The sequence below is a fragment of the Camarhynchus parvulus genome, chromosome 14 (assembly GCF_901933205.1).
Source record: "Camarhynchus parvulus chromosome 14, STF_HiC, whole genome shotgun sequence".
Taxonomy (NCBI): domain Eukaryota; kingdom Metazoa; phylum Chordata; class Aves; order Passeriformes; family Thraupidae; genus Camarhynchus; species Camarhynchus parvulus.
This window is the reverse complement of record NC_044584.1, coordinates 841,121-856,829: the sequence shown is the minus strand read 5'-3', so window position 1 is coordinate 856,829 and position 15,709 is coordinate 841,121. Positions and strand designations below refer to the sequence as shown.

Genomic DNA, 15,709 nt, shown 5'->3' with positions numbered 1-15,709 from the left:
CCACTGCTGCTCGAGGCAGAGGGCAGGGAGAAGGACTTGGACTGCATCCTGGTACCTTTTATAGTTGGTTGATTTCTATAAAGAGCCTGCAATGTACACATTAAACCACAGGGCAGGCTAAGAGAGGGGGGAGAAGGAGGAGTGGGAGCTCAGTGAGCATCTACTCCAAGGGCAGCTCAGTCAGGGAACAAGGTATATATTTTTAAGAGAGCGTGACAGCTGCTCAAATGGCTTATCAAAGGAGGTATAGGCTCCACTGCTCCCAAGGCAATCTCTAGCTCAGTCTGAAATTATAGGCTTGATACTGGAGTTGCTGGAGGGAAGAATCAGCCCCCTCCTCAGAGGAGGCTGGATGAGGTTAGGAAGGGATGTCATGGGCAGTCACATCCAAGTGAACCAGCTCTGCTTGGCTTTGTGCCTGTGCTGAAAGAGGTGGCGACAGAGGTCTCTGCAGGGGAAGGGACAGTGGTGGCCACAATCCTTGGTACACAGGGGTCAGTGGGTCAGAGGCACCAGGCTTTGCTAAGCACCACAAATGGCAAAGCATCGCTGCCTAAGTGTGACTTCAGGCAAAGAAAGGAAATGCATTTTCTTTCTCACCGCTGCCACCATCCTGTTCACACCCAGGGACCAGGAGAACAGGAGTGAGTGGAGCCCAGTTATTAAAGGACACAAACCCACCTCCTGGCAACCTTGTGTTATTTGGGGAACATCAACGAATTCAAAAACAAATGCCAGCCTGGAGCTTGGCAATGTTGAGCTTTTTCATTTTACACATTTCCCTGACTCAGTAGAGGTAACTGCTTGGGAGGGCCATGCAATGCCACAGAGGTGGGCAGAAATAAATGGAGGGATTTGGTTTGTCCCAGCTACCACATAATTCCCAGGCTCGTCTTCTACCAACCCTGCACCCCTCTGAGCTGTGAAAACGAGCCAGTCCTGACACATCTCACAACACAAGATGTTTGCACAGGCCAAATGTCCTTAACACCTATCCCCCTCCCCAGCTGCTTCCCCAGAACATAAACCAAACAGTTTCACCCACAGATTTTTAAAGTCAAGGTGCCATTTGGCAAGAAAAACACAATTTACTATGGTGTTTTGCCTGCAAGCCCCCTGAGTTTCAAGCACCAGCCTGTGTGAGGATGGCCACCACCAGCTTTCATTCCCATTCCCATCATGCTGGCTGCCCTGCTGGCTCCCTGCAAATGCAGGTGCAGGCAGAACTGCCACCAAGCTACATCAGAAGAACCTAATTTCATGCAATAACTCAGGCATTCAAAATGAAACACCATTAAAATAAAAGAAAACAAACCCCATGATTAATGACAAGTGCTTTTTAGCAGGAAGACAAACGAGGGAACAGAAAATGAGCCAGGCTAATTACAGCTCTGGTGAGTGGCTGCAGGTAATGCAGGCGGAGGAGGAAGAGAGTCTTGGGAGCATCATCTCTGCTGTGCCTGCAGTGACACGGCTTGGGAACAGGACAACTTCCCCACGTTGCTGTACAGGCATCATGACAGTGCTCATTAGGTGGCTTAATTTTCTTTAATGATGAGAATCACAACGGTTAAAGAGTTTCACTGCATTGTGACGCGGCCTTTTCTAGACTGGATGGTAGCAAAACAACTGCAAGTTTTCAGAGGGAAAAATAAAAAACCTGGGGGATTATTTTAGCCATTGCTTGCCGGCATCAATAGTCAACATTTCAGCTTAACCAGTGCACAAAACCCGGGTGCCAGAACACAACTCTCACACTAAAGCCACACGGCCATTCGCAGGGAACGCGGCATTATGTTAGAAAGTGCAATTTTTCTTTCTTTCTCTCCCTCTCTCTTTTTTTTTTAATTCTCCCCAGCAGCAGTCCCAGCGGAAAGAGCGACTTTTGTTCCCAGCACAGTAGCGAAAGGCTGATAATGGCCTCTAATCTATCCGGCTTCAAACACATGTTCAGCCCCGCTGTGCTGCCTTTGATGTCATTTTAACTAGATTCCCCAATGCCACCTCTGAACTTGGAACATTCCTTCGTTCAATGTACTGTGCCAACTCAACCAGAGGAAGCAAATTCAAAGATAAGCACTTTAATTTTATCCCAACAAAACCTTATTCAATAGATGGGGGGAAAGCAAGGAAAACCAATACCATACTTTTGTTTTGCTTTTGTCAGGTAGCTTGCTTTGAGATATTTTCAATAGATAGAGAAATAATATATATATATATATATATATATATATATATGAAAAAAATTAAACTTTTACAGCACATGTACTTTTAAAATAAAACTTTCCCAAACTGCTTTTCCTTGTTTCATCACGTGATTTTCTTTAGCACCAGAAAGCTCAGCGCTGAAAGGCAACGAGGGAAGAAGAGTATTTCTGTTGCTTATTTAATGATAATGCAGTGAGTTTACTGTTGGGGAAATGTGGAGGCTTCCTCCCCTCTCCAAACTGACCTGCAAGAGCCTCTGGTGAGCAGTGGTTTGGCTGTGGCTCTGCACATTGGACTCTTCTGACAAGAGGTGTCTTTGCTCCTCTAGACAGGCTTCAAACTCAATCACTATGCTTAACACATTGGAAATCATCGTTTGGGATCTTTTAAATTAAAAAGCTGATGAACTTGTTTAAATATAGGAAAACTTGGGGTAATTCTGGATCACTAGCCTTAGGAAAGACAGGAAACAAATACACAGCCAAACTGGTATTTTCTATCAATTACTCCTATCAAAGCACCTCTGTTACAAGAGACTTTTCTCACATAAAGAAGCATGATAGGAAAATCACCAGGCATTGTGATTAAAGGCCAGTCACCCAAGGAATAGCATTTAATCTGCAAGACTTTTTGAAGGAATAACCACTGTCCTAAACCCCTTTGTTTGGGGGATTGGCCATCCCTACTCTGGAGCAGGTTTGCCAGGAACTAGGGAAGAAGGAGCATCCCTCTGGCCAAGCCCGCAGGCACCAAGGGCTTCCCAAACGCCTGGGGGAAGGCAAAGCTGTCTCCCAGCTAAGATAAGCCAGGACACCTGATAAGACCAAGAGGAAGGAGTATTGTTCAGCTGGAGCACAACACTGAAGAGGAGACATTATCTCCTGTTTACCATGTAAGCTCTTGGAGAAATCAAGATAGATATGGACCTAATGTGTTTCTGCATCTGAATTGGAACATCACATGGAGATTTAATGGTTTCAGCTGCTGCCTTCCTACCTACAGTTGCCTTAACTTGCCTCAAGCACCTCTGTTGTGACAACCCCTCCCACCCACAGACTCACCTCCTCCACTTGGGAAGATGCTATCCTCAAGAAGGGTTATCTGAGACAGCAAGAGCAGTTTAGGACTGTGCTGGAAATGCTGCTGCAAGTCTGGGGCAGGCTCTGAGCAGCCCACGGGGCAGGCAGAGCCCCAAATCCCTGACTTACCACTGACCCTGCAGGGAACATCAGCGGTGAGTGACTTGAGCCTCTCACCGTGTCCTCCCCAGACCCTGCCTCACACAAACCAGCTAAAACAACACAGCTGCCCTGCTGATTATAAAAACAGGTTTCAGCAGAGAGGACCAGAGCTGTTTTGCCTATAAGGGCAGAGGAATTCCTATGACACAGGAAGACTGAAAAATAATCAGCGGAGCACAGGCATTTAAGAGCAATGTTTTTTAAGCCACTCAAAAAGCAAATTACTCAAACAACAGGGACTGATAACATACTCGTTATATAAATTCAACCTATTACAATAATATTTAACAGTGCTTGGAAAGACATCCTGTTGAAAGCTGGCCTTTTAGGTAAGTGTGCTTGTAACATCACAGTTTTACAATCTGTTTGGTGAACTGGCTGCTCCCAAAAAATCGCCCCAGCTCAGGAGCTGAGACAGGCAGAGCATCATTCAGGTCTCTGCTAGAGGCTTTGCATGCAGCCACTTCCAAAGCCCATGTTGCTGGGATCAATCCAACATCAAAGCTTGGAAGGGAACTGGTGCAGCAAATGCTCTGTGCCTGCTTTCTCCACGGGCCTGAGCTGGCCAGCACTGAAGATCATGCTTTGCTGTCCTGGTTTATTAGCATTCCTCAGTTAGCCAGTGTTTGCATCCCGATTGTCCAGACAGATTTTCCTCTGATGGAGGGTCTGAGCCTTGGATCACACCTCATTCATGTGCTGCCTTGGAGCAGAAGCCAGATTTCTTCATTATTGAGCATGACTGCTGTGTGTAAACAGCACACAGAGGGAAGAACCTCGCTCATCAGCAAACGAGGCTTTTATTGCCATTTTCCTCAGAGAAGGCCTAAATTCAAAGCACTGAGACATGTAAGTCTTGTCAAGCAGCAGGAGTCCCTTCTTTAACTTCATCTGGTTGTTCTTCATTTTTGCTGCCTTGAGCAATTCTGCAAAAATTCCTTTGAAACTCAGATAGGTTCAGCAGTGCCATGTAAAATCCAAGTAAAATCTGGTGCTGGAGTTTTAAATCATGTAATGAAGAGCAAGTGCTGAAAACAGCCAGAATCTGTGTAAGTCAAAGGTCAAGGCTGTACATCCAGAATCCCAATTTTGGATTCTGCATGGATCCAGTTTGAGAGGCATAGAAAGAATGGACCACCCTTATGAAGTCCAAAACTTACTTAAAATGAACCACTAGGATTGGGTTAGTTATTAGCAGAAGGCAGTGCACATATTGGTGGTAATTAAAGTTCTAAAGGCAGCCTATGGTGAGCATAGGAGGGATAAAATGCCTAAAGGAAAAAGGAGCATACGATGGCCAGCAAGAAATTATTCTGCCTGTGAAAAAACCAAACTGTGGCTAGTGAAATAAAAATTAGGAGGGTGAAGAACTCTGGCATAAATGATCACAACTTATCACAGGTATAACCATCAGGGCAGCCCCATGAGCCCGCTGGACCAGTGGGAGAGGAAGTGCTAAAAGCTAATTAATTTTGAAGAGTTCTTACATCTGTCTCTCCTGATAACAAGAAGTTACATGACTCCTGCTAGCTTCAGAGCACTCCTCCACATAAATTGATGCATATGAAGAACTGCAGAAAGATGTGGCAGAGCAGCTGGATTTGTATCAAATAGAGCCTTTAATTAGTGGTCGTCTACAGGGTTCTGTCCTGGGGGCATCCTCCACCTCCCAGGCCCCTTTGGCCAAGCTCTGCCTCGTGCATAATGTTTGAGGAGCTGGTGTCAGGGTGCAGAATGAACTCACACCTGCTCCTACATGGTCCCAAGCCTCCATGGAGCAGAGAAGAGCAAGCTACTGGCTCAGGCAGGGTGACCACCACAGACACAGAAACCCCCTGGCCACGTTGCACACTCCATGGGTCACTGTATGAACTCTGGGCAGGTGGGGAACCGTGGCAGCACCCATTAACAGCATCCATGGCACAGGCTGGAAAGTTTCTCCAATAAGGTCTGACAGCTGCTGACACTCACAGTGACACTAAATGAGCCTCCTGGAGGACTCTGTGTTTACAGCACTGCCATTAATAAAATCTTCTCCTAATTCTGTAAACCTGTCATCTCTTGCCTGAAGAATCAAAGGGTTTCTACTCTACAGAAAGACACTCTGCATTTGCACTACTAAAAACCAGACCAAACAGTGAATATTTTTTCCCCAAATCCTTTTTTTTTTTTGTATCACAGAGATGCAGTCACAACAAAATCTCACAACCCCTTTTTTCTTTCTTTGCAGACCATCTTTAAGGGAAGGCATCTCGTGGGCGAGATACAGGGTGCTGTCATGAGAGACAGAGAAAATACATTTGGCTGGGGCTTATCAGCACAAGTTGTGTTAAAGTGCAGTGGTCACCAGCCAAACTAGAATGGGTCAGTCACCAATCCTACTGCAGAGCAATCACAGACTGAGCTGTTACTCCATCTGCTGTGCTGTGCCCAGTTCTGAGCTCCTCAGGACAAGAGAGACACAGAGCTCCAGGAGTGAGTCCAGAGGAGGGCAACAAAGGGACTGGAGCATCTCTTATGAGGACAGGCTGAGGGAACTGGGCCTGTTTAGCCTCAAGACGAGATGCCTGAGAAGGGAGCTCATCAATGGCCATCATCTGCAGGGAGCTTTCAGAGGATGGACCTTTCAGGCTCTGCGCTGTGGTGCTCAGCAACATGACAAGAGGCAATGGGCAGAAACTGATTTCCAGGAAGTTCCACCTGAACATGAAGAAGTGACCGAGCACTGGAACAGATTGTCCAGAGAGGCTGTGGAGACTCCCTCACTGGAGGTATTTCAGAACCATCTGGGCACAATTCTGTGAAATCTGCTCTAGGATGACCCTGCTTGAGCAGGGAGGTTGGACCAGATAATCCACTGTGTTCTCTTCCAATCTGACCTATTCTGTGATTCTGAGAATTTGGCAGCATTTCAAGAGAAATACCCAGGTAAGTAGAAGGCTCTGCCTAACATCCAGAAGATAATGTATCTCCAATCAGTTACTACAAAGTCATCCAACATTACCAATTCTTGCACCTGGCTTAAGAAACATTGCAGAATCTCTGACAGAACACCATTTAGATCACTCAAAAATTGTTTTAGATCGCTCAAAAATATTTTATGCTGCAAACATTCACAAGACTGGCAAGGCTGAGCATCCTGCACAGTGAGAAAGTTGTCACAGACATGTTCTATGAAAAATCCTTTCCTGAGGATTTTTTGTCCTGAGAAGCTGAGAGGCCTCAAGAACAAAATGTAAACAATGATTATCTGCTGCTGTGGAATGCAAGAGGTGGATCTGTGATTGGTCTCATGGGGTTGTTTCTAATTAATGGCCAATCACAGTCAGCTGGCTCGGACTCTGTCTGAGACACAAGCCTTTGTTATTCATTCTTTCTTTTTCTATTCTTAGCTAGCCTTCTGATGAAATCTTTTCTTCTATTCTTTTAGTATAGTCTTAATATAATATATATCATAAAATAATAAATCAAGCCTTCTGAAACATGGAGTCAGATCCTTGTCTCTTCCCTCATCCTTGGACCCCTGTGAACACCGTCACACAAAGTAACTGAAAAGACAGTGAGAATGACCTTGTCACGGTCTATTTGGACATTCCCCCCCATCCCAAGCCTCTCTCCCCGCACAATCCAAGAGCAGCAGTGCTGAAGGCACGTGTGGCTGTCCCCCAGGCGTCACTTACACGCTGCTGTCTGTCAGGGACATGGTGTCGGCGTCGCTGGACATGCTCTGCTGCTCGCTGTCGTTGGCACTGGTGGCTGGTGCCAAAGCATAGCCCGTGTTGACATAGTAGGGGTTAACAGGTTCTCTCCATGAGCCATGCCTGTGAGAGAAAAATGAGAGTCAGGTTAGAAGGGCACAACCTTGACCATGCTCTGCATCACCAGGCAGAAGGGCTCTGCCTGGAGCCCCAGCCTCAGTGATGGGCTACAGAATGAGCTGTGCTCACACTAAGTTGCACCGACAGAGCCATGAAGGATTTGACTCACAACTGGAAGAAAAGGGAATTCATGGAGTAACGAAGATGACGCTGTTAGAGATAAGGGAGGGAATGAGACTGTTTGGAAGAAGTCCTGTTTCCATCAGGGTTTATGGAGTCCATGGGCTAGCTGCTTAGCATTCTCATTCTATAAGAATCTAAAAGCAATACCTAGACAGTAATACAGTGTTTTTCTTAGTCAAAATAGGATTCTGATCTTCCAACAGGGAGGGATGTGTAGCAGAGCTCACCCATTCATTCTGTGCTTACTTTAACATCCCTCCAACACATTTGCAGAGGGAAGGAGGTGAAGTAAGAAACAGCTGCTGCTCATAGCACAGTACCTAAAACTGACCTCCAGTGTTGCACTGAGGTACACTGGACACTTGCAAATTCCACCAGGAAGGACCACATAATCACATCAGCTTTTCAGTGGACAGTCTGCTCAGGGATCTATGAAAGCTTGGTACACAACCCATACCTTGTTAGTCAAGTACACATGCAGGCCAACCTCCTTCTCTTCAGCAAAAGGTCAGGAAGGGAGGCTGCCTGCAGGAGCTAACCTGGGAAATAAGTTCTTGCTCAGGAAGATGATGGTGAAGCAGCCTGTGAACCAAGCAGGCACAAATTCCTTCATACTCACTCTGCCACCAGCATACAAAAACCACTGCTGCAGTGCCTCCAGCTCTGCCACCCTGCAGGACAGACAGGCCATGCAGGCATCTTGTTCTCCTGCAAGTCATTTTGTAATGTGCCAGAAGAAGGAACAAGCTGAAATGTTCACATAAACCAAAGAGTGTTTAATCCCCTGCTCTCCCTGCCTGCCTCTCTGCATGAAGAACAGCATTTTTAAGATATCTTGAAGCTGATGAATTCCTGAGTTTTCCAAGCTCTGAAAATCAGAGTTCTGCTTCAGTTCAGATCACAAAATTCATCAGCATCATCCTTTATTTAGAAACTCGGTAATCAGCACCTGCTGGAGGTGATTTGCAAATAGCCTGTGCTAACACCTCCATGGAGGGCACATCATGCAATGTGTGCTTCCCTGTTCTGCCAAGAAAAGTGATTCTGGTTCTATTGTAGTGGTTAAAACCCTACAGACAACAGAAAACAGCCCCTGCCCCAATGAGTTTACATTTAGACAAGACAAGGAAACCCATGAGAAACACACAGATGGAGGGACCAGAGGTGAGGAAGACACCAGCAAAGGGTAAAGCTGGCAGTTTGTGTATATCTGTAAGGAGTATAGGTGCAGGACAGGCACTGCAGGAACTGGGACTGGCAGAGAGCCCGTTTAAGGCAGGGGTTTTTGGATTCTGTTATGTAAAATATGGCACATGGTGTACCAGGATGGAAGCATTACCAAAGTATTTTAAAACCTGAACTGGACAGGGTTACAGCCTTCAGCTAATGCATTGCTCACCCAGCTCCTATTCACCTGCTCTTTGGGTCCAGCATACAGCCTGTTTTCCTTGTAATTCAAGGGGTCATGGATATTCACTAGTCACTAGGAAAAATCATATTGTTTCAGGTCCATTATGGGGTCAGTTAGAAACAAATTACTCCCCTACTCTCAGAAAGAGAAAACTATTCTGTGTGCCACAAACCAACCAAAACTCCAATCTCTTTCTCCTTGGATGATGAAGCTTAGCATAGTTGCAGGATGGTGCAAAGAGCATTCAAAACGGAGCCAGATGAGGCTTTTCATGGCTTTTTGGCAGAAGGGAGCCTTGTGAGGTTTCTCCATGCTCAGGTACAATACAGAGTCAGTTGGGGATGAGCACAGGGATGCCTTGGGATGGTGAATCACCACAGACACCTTCTACCATGCAAACTTTCTGTCAGTCGCTGCAGATGTGCACTGGAGCAAACTCATTTCTATATTCCATCAGATTTCTGAACAGCTTTCTAGGGCAAGTACTGGAAATAATTGGAACAAGTTCACCCTAAAAAGCAAGGGATAATAAGTGAAAACCTTCCCAGCCCCCTTCAGCCGTTCTCCCTGTGCAGAACGGTCAGTTCTGAACATTAAAGGAGAGCTGTGCAGTGCAACCCTCCTGTCAAATCCAACATGACAGCAGTGTGATGGAGGCTGAGACAACCTCTTAAATTGAGGCAGGAGTGATGGATAGCTCAGGCCTTCCCTGAGGGCAAAGACAAGGATGATTTTTGGACAATCCAATTAAAATATAGCACCAACTTCTAGTGGACCTTTCACCAGGACTCTGCAAGAGGCATGGATTATTCTAGCAGTATACTAAGAAAGCACTCAGATATAGAGAATAAAATGCACAGGGCAATCTATTTCTCCTTTTTATCTGTTGATACAAAGACAGAGAGCAGCAGAGAGCACCTGAAGAGGTTGCTGGGTGTGCAACTGTGATGGCTGAAGGAACCAAGAGTGAGCAGATGGGCCCTGGGAGGTCCCTGACATCTCTGGAAGAGCTGGAATGGCTGAGCTCTCCCACAACACTCCCCAGCTGTGGTCTCCTCACTGAGGATGCAGGTTTGGTCACAACTGTTGTATTTAGCTAAAATTACACACTTAAGCATGTATACAACAGGGATTACTTCCATTTTAGCTCTGCCTCTAATACATCAATGCAAATGTAAACTTTTGGTAAGCGTAAGGAGATGGAAAGGGTATAGGATTTCAAAGCAATCATAACAGGTTACATTACTTTTGAGGAATCCATCTGTATTCAATCCTTCTCCTAATGTTCTCTCTCCCTGACAACTCTCTTCAGCTGGCTCGTATCACTATTTGAATGTTTTGTGCCGTGCCTCTGAAGAACGCTTTCAACATCTATTAGGAGGAAAACATTAAAGGAACATGGAGTCTAACAAAAAAAACTGGTCACTTCTGATCTGGGAGGGGAGGCTGCTTTAAAAGGGATTCAGGCACCCTCAGAGCGATTTGAAATGTCAGCTAAAAACCTCACATACCGAGCTCTATGCACTGATAAGGGCGATAAAAGGAAAGGTGAGCATTTAAAGTTAGACTTCACAAAAATTCCTGCAGCCTTCCAGAATTTTATTTCATTTTTTAAGACAGAAAGAGCAATGAGCATTTTTGAAATGAACACAGAACATTTCATACATTGCAGAAATAAAGCTGCACGTCTCTTCTGCAGCTCTTAGTTGCTCAACCCTCAAAATAATCACATAGGGAACAATTATAACAGAGATCACAGCGACCTGAGTAAGTCAGCCTGACCAGCTGCCTTTTCTTAGCATAAAGCTCTCTGCTGATCACTGCACATTCTGGTAATGCTGACAAGGGCCTAAACTGCTGTAGAAAAACAGCAGGAATTTCCTTAAGGCTTCCTTCTACCTGTTCTGGGTTTATTTTGTGTGTTGCCTTGGCTGCATCCCATCCATCCCCAGATTTCTCACTCCTGTGACCAAGCACCCAGCACTTGGGACCTCAGCACCATCAGAACTTGGAGTCTCAATGCAAGCAAACAGAGAGGTGAGGTCCTCTTCAGTACTCTTGCTCTATGTGGAGTTCCCAGTGCATCCTGAGTCCCTAAGGGCATCCTTTTCCTTCCAGCCTGGGAACCCCAGTCTCCCTCACACAACTTCCCCCAATGGCTATTTCAATTTTAAATCAAAGATGCAAAGTCCCCACCCTTTGCCAAACATGCTACTCTGCTCTATGCAAAAACCCCAGGGCTGGTGTGCTCTGGGGAAGAATTGCATCACCTTCAGCACCCACAGTGGGAGGAAGAGCTCACTGATCCTGCCTCCAAAGCCAAATCTGAGTGGCACTCCCTTTGGTTCTCACCAGTTATGTACCTCCTTCACTGATGTTCTTCATCAAGCATGGGAAAAAAAAACCCACTAAGGCAAGAAGAAAACTTCCTTGAAGATGAAAAGCCTCTAGGCAACTAATTTCTGTAGAATTTAAATTCCCACTGGAGGGAATAAGTTGCACAACACTCTACTGGCAGGTCTGAGAGCCATGGTCTTCCCAAGCCTGCTAGCAGTTCCAGTATGGCTGGAACAGCTCCCAGTTTAACAGGGAAGATGATCAATCCAAAGTTTTCATTGCTACCACCTTCTCCAGCTCCAGCACTAAATTTTTATGGCACTGACATTTTCTGGAAGAAAATTTTTCCTCAAAAGAATTGAAGCTGTGATAGAATCCAGGCAGGCCTCCTTTTGCAAAGGTGCCCCACCTCCCTGATCCAGAAACTCCAAAATCCCTGGTGGCACGGGAAGCTCCTCCAAACCCCTGCACTACCAAGGAAGCAGCTGTTTGAGACACAGTATTAGCAAATCAAAGAGATAAAAACTCATGAAGCTGCCAACCATAAAACTCCAATGCACTCATCCTAAACAGCTCTTGCAGAAGTTTTCCTCCCATGCCATAGTCTGAAGCTTTGGTCACCAGAGCTTTGGTGAGCAGCTCATTTTCAACACGGGAGAAATCCCATTTTCCAGATGCCATAATCACCTGAACTTCATGAGTCACCATGGAAAGTTCTGAGCTGCAGGAGTTCTGGGGATTTGCAAGTCCCACAGAAGGACAGCCCAAAATGGGCTCTGCAGAAACTCCAGATGTCTCACCACAGCTGATGGCAGGTGGAGCAGCTGAGATGCCCTCCCTCCTGCACTGTGGTGAGCAACCTCACAGCAGGACACCATTCCTCCTTTCCTTTTCTGGTGTGTGGTGTTTGGGCTGAAGGATGGTGCCCTGAGACCACAGATCAGGGCTGCAACTCAATGGGATCCAGCTACTCATTCTGTGCTCCCACCCTGCTTTTTCACACCGACTTCTGAAAAATTAGCTCAAGCTTTTGCAGTCCTGTGTTTCTGAAGATAACAATTTCTAGGAAACCAGCACTAAGCATTACTCTTATTTGGTGTCCCTGGTCATTTTGCATTTGTGATTGGGAGGATGCAGTCTAATGCTGAGACATCCTTCCAGCTCATTATTTTGACATTTTCCATTTATTCAGTGTGGAAAAAAAAATTTAAAAAGTTACTTACTTCCATGCAAGAAACAAAAATAATCACAGGTTGCTGAGTCTCCAGTTAGCCACTTACTTCCAAAACTTATATCTACCAACAAGCAGTGACTGTCATATCCTTCATGCAGTTCCACATTTCAATACCACAACCAGTCAATCAAATTAAAAGCTGCACATCTTGGTTTATGATGTACAAGCTGAAGCAAATCCCTTCAGCATGTCTAAACAGCATGTGCTGACAGGGGTGTCCCAGCAGCAGGGTCCCCTTTAAAGGGATTACAGCAGCATCCACCACAGAGTCCTTACAGAGATTACATTAATCCACCACCTGAACAGAAAAATCTGTTTCCAATCCGTGGTACCAACAACTACCACAGAAATTGCATTGTACAGTTTCTCCCAAACTATTATCATGGGAACGTTTTGGAGCTAAGAACAAAAAGTCTGTGAAGATGCAAAGCTGAAAACCTTCACTCCTGACTGGATTTGATCTATGCTAAAGATGCAAAGTTGGCTCAAGAGGTTAAAATTGGGGATTTACCTGATAATCTGATTGCAGATTGTTGGGGTTGCTCCACTTAACACTCTTCCCAATTACTCTGCGTACTCAGACACCGCTGTGCATCTCAACTTTATCACTGCCAATGTCAGGCTAATCACATGTGTTCCAGGCAAGGGCAGCTTCTTCAAAGATCACATCAATTCTGGACAAGTTAATCTGTTCTTTGAGGTCTCCAGATGGCTCTTGCCAAGAAAGTTCACTTCCAGCTCTGCAGCCGGCGAGCGCAGCGGCCCCAGCGCTCTGCCGAGCATTACAAAGGAACCAGATCAAAGTTGTGTCTTACAAAAAAATGAAATCTGAAGTTTGAAAAGCAACAGCAGCCTGTCACTTGTAGGCTTAAAGACGACTTCTGCATGCTCCAGCTATCAGGGAATTTATGATTACAGTCTGGCTTTTAAAAGCTGATGAAAAAAACGATGCTCTTTAGCACTCCTTGCCTTTGCAAATCTGTATCTTCTTCCCTGCGTATTCATCCTCCCACACCAGAGGAAGAAGGGAAATAAATAAGAATGTAACTAAAAGTACAGATAAGGGCTCTTCTTTTTTCTTCTAAGGCACTCAACTCCATTTTAGGACTACATGGAGATTATTTTATGGGGAGCTTCAGCAATTATTGTGAAGTATTAAAGCACAGTTACAAAAGCTAAATCCAAGATTTACCAGACTGAGTTTCCAGTTTCTAACTCCTTTGCATTTACCAAGCACATGCTACTTCTCAGGCAGGACTAATTTACAGAGGATGCATTAATTGCAACCAGTAATTAAGATCATAGGATACAGCAAGGTGGGGGAGAGGATCTAGGAAGGAAGTTGAAATACAGGAAATAAAATGTTTGCCTTAGGAGGCAAATAAGGACTAGATAGGCTAAATATTGTGGCTGTACTGCCCTATCGCCACCCTAACCTTCTTAGGAAAGGCTCTCAGACAACAGGATGAAACCACTGTGTTCCAAGGAAACTGCAGAACAAGTCCCTCAAGATTTCATCTGACTGTGCATCTCCAAACCAGCCCTCCCAGCTCCTCCTTCCCAATGGAGGGCGAGGCTGTGCTCACTCATCACCCCAATGTAATAAAGGATTTTGTCCTCTAGTTACAGATTTAAAATCAAAACTGCAAAAATCTGAGTGTGACAAACAATAAAAGCAAGTCCTTCCTGAAAACAATGCATGTCTTCCCTAGAATAAGACCAAAAACCTCATTTATTTAATAGCTCAAGGCACAAGATAATCATTAAAATGAAAAAGAAAAAAAAAGGGCAACACAATGTCTGCACAACAATTAACAGGACAATTGGATCATCTTCCTGAAATAAAGCAAATGTTGCAGAACATTCTGTTCCATGTCTAACAATAACAGGTATCTGCCTACATTAATTTCAATATATTAGCCTGAGCTTATACCATAACATAGTAGTTTTGTTTGGTTTTTTAAATGATAACATGATTCATATGAATCCTTATCCATCATGAAATGCTGACAATATTAGGGACATTTTCTATAAAATATACAGGATATTTGGCTGCATTAATTGCAACTGAACAAGAGCCTCATTGCTTTAGAGCAGCCAAGCCATCAGAGCATCAGCCATCCAAAAGCTGCTGTAGTGACTTGAGAAGCTACAAAAGAGCAAACCCAGCGGTGTGTGTGCATTTTGGATATCCAGGGTACACAGCTGTCACCCATGAGCCACATTCACCTCCATGCCCTGCCTCTGCCAGATCACACATCACAGGAGAACTGGTTTTAATATTTTATTGGAAGGGACAGAATCAAGCTTGTGCAGGGATGTACTGAACATCCAAGCATGTTAACCGGTGAAACAAGTGGGACCTGAGTCCTCATCCCTGATTTGTTGACCCTCCAAACCTGCTGTCCCTGGGACACCAGGATCACTAGCATGGAGACAGGTAGAGAGGGCTGATAATGCAGTCTCCTTCCCCTTGCTCAAACTGAGAGCTGGGGAAAATTCAGCAAGAGGCTGATTGGCAAGAGCTCTCCACTCTGCTAATTGGCTTCTCAGACTGAAATGACATCTATGTTTAACACAAGTGATTTCATATATATACATATATATGTGTGGTTAAGTGGATGAACACACAGAGCAGGCATTTCAGTGCCAGCTCCCTGCTCTCTGCTTTCCTTGGTGACTGTCCCAGGTAAATTGGGGCTGGTGGAGAGAGGAAACACTTTGCAAAGTGCTGTGGGGGTCTCTGCTTTTAGCCCCACGGTTTCCCTTCCCTGGGAAGGCAGGCGGAGCAGCCGGGAGACATAACGGAGATCCAGAGGAAACAATCCTTCCCAGAAGGGGCCACCATGTCACAGATGGAGTAACAGCAGCGAACCTCCCGATGTTCAAAGCCCTCCATGCCATGCCAAGGCAGCTCTGTCCCTGCCTGCAGCCCGGGCTGTGCTCGCTGTGCAGATGGAACGGGCAGCCCGAAGCTCTCCCGGCATTCCAGCCCGGCTGCGCCGACACCCACGCACGGCACGGCGGCTCCTGGCCCCGAGCAGCCCCCTCGCCCGCACCGAGAGGGCCTTGCTGGAACAAATTACTTCCAAATGCCTGGCTCTGAGGCACAGGGAAAGAGGGAAGCCCAGGTTTGTACCTGGGTCTGCTCACAACACAAAGAAGGCAGCAGCTCCACTTAAAAACACAACTGCCTGCAAACTATCAAATTAATCCCAGGATTTCAACAGCTTTTCTTCATTATTTTTTGTCTCAACCAAACCACAAATTTACTTAA

General features: G+C 45.5%; 1 protein-coding gene across 3 annotated transcripts in view; it reads right to left on the bottom strand.

Moving 5' to 3' along the window:
* AXIN1 (axin 1) overlaps window positions 1-15,709 on the bottom strand; it is an 85,124-nt gene that overhangs the window by 26,264 nt on the left and 43,151 nt on the right. For all 3 annotated transcript variants that reach the window (XM_030957929.1, XM_030957930.1, XM_030957928.1), the window contains one exon: window positions 7,130-7,270. In XM_030957929.1, the coding sequence (XP_030813789.1) occupies window positions 7,130-7,270 (141 nt within the window). The remainder of the gene's footprint in view (window positions 1-7,129; window positions 7,271-15,709) is intronic.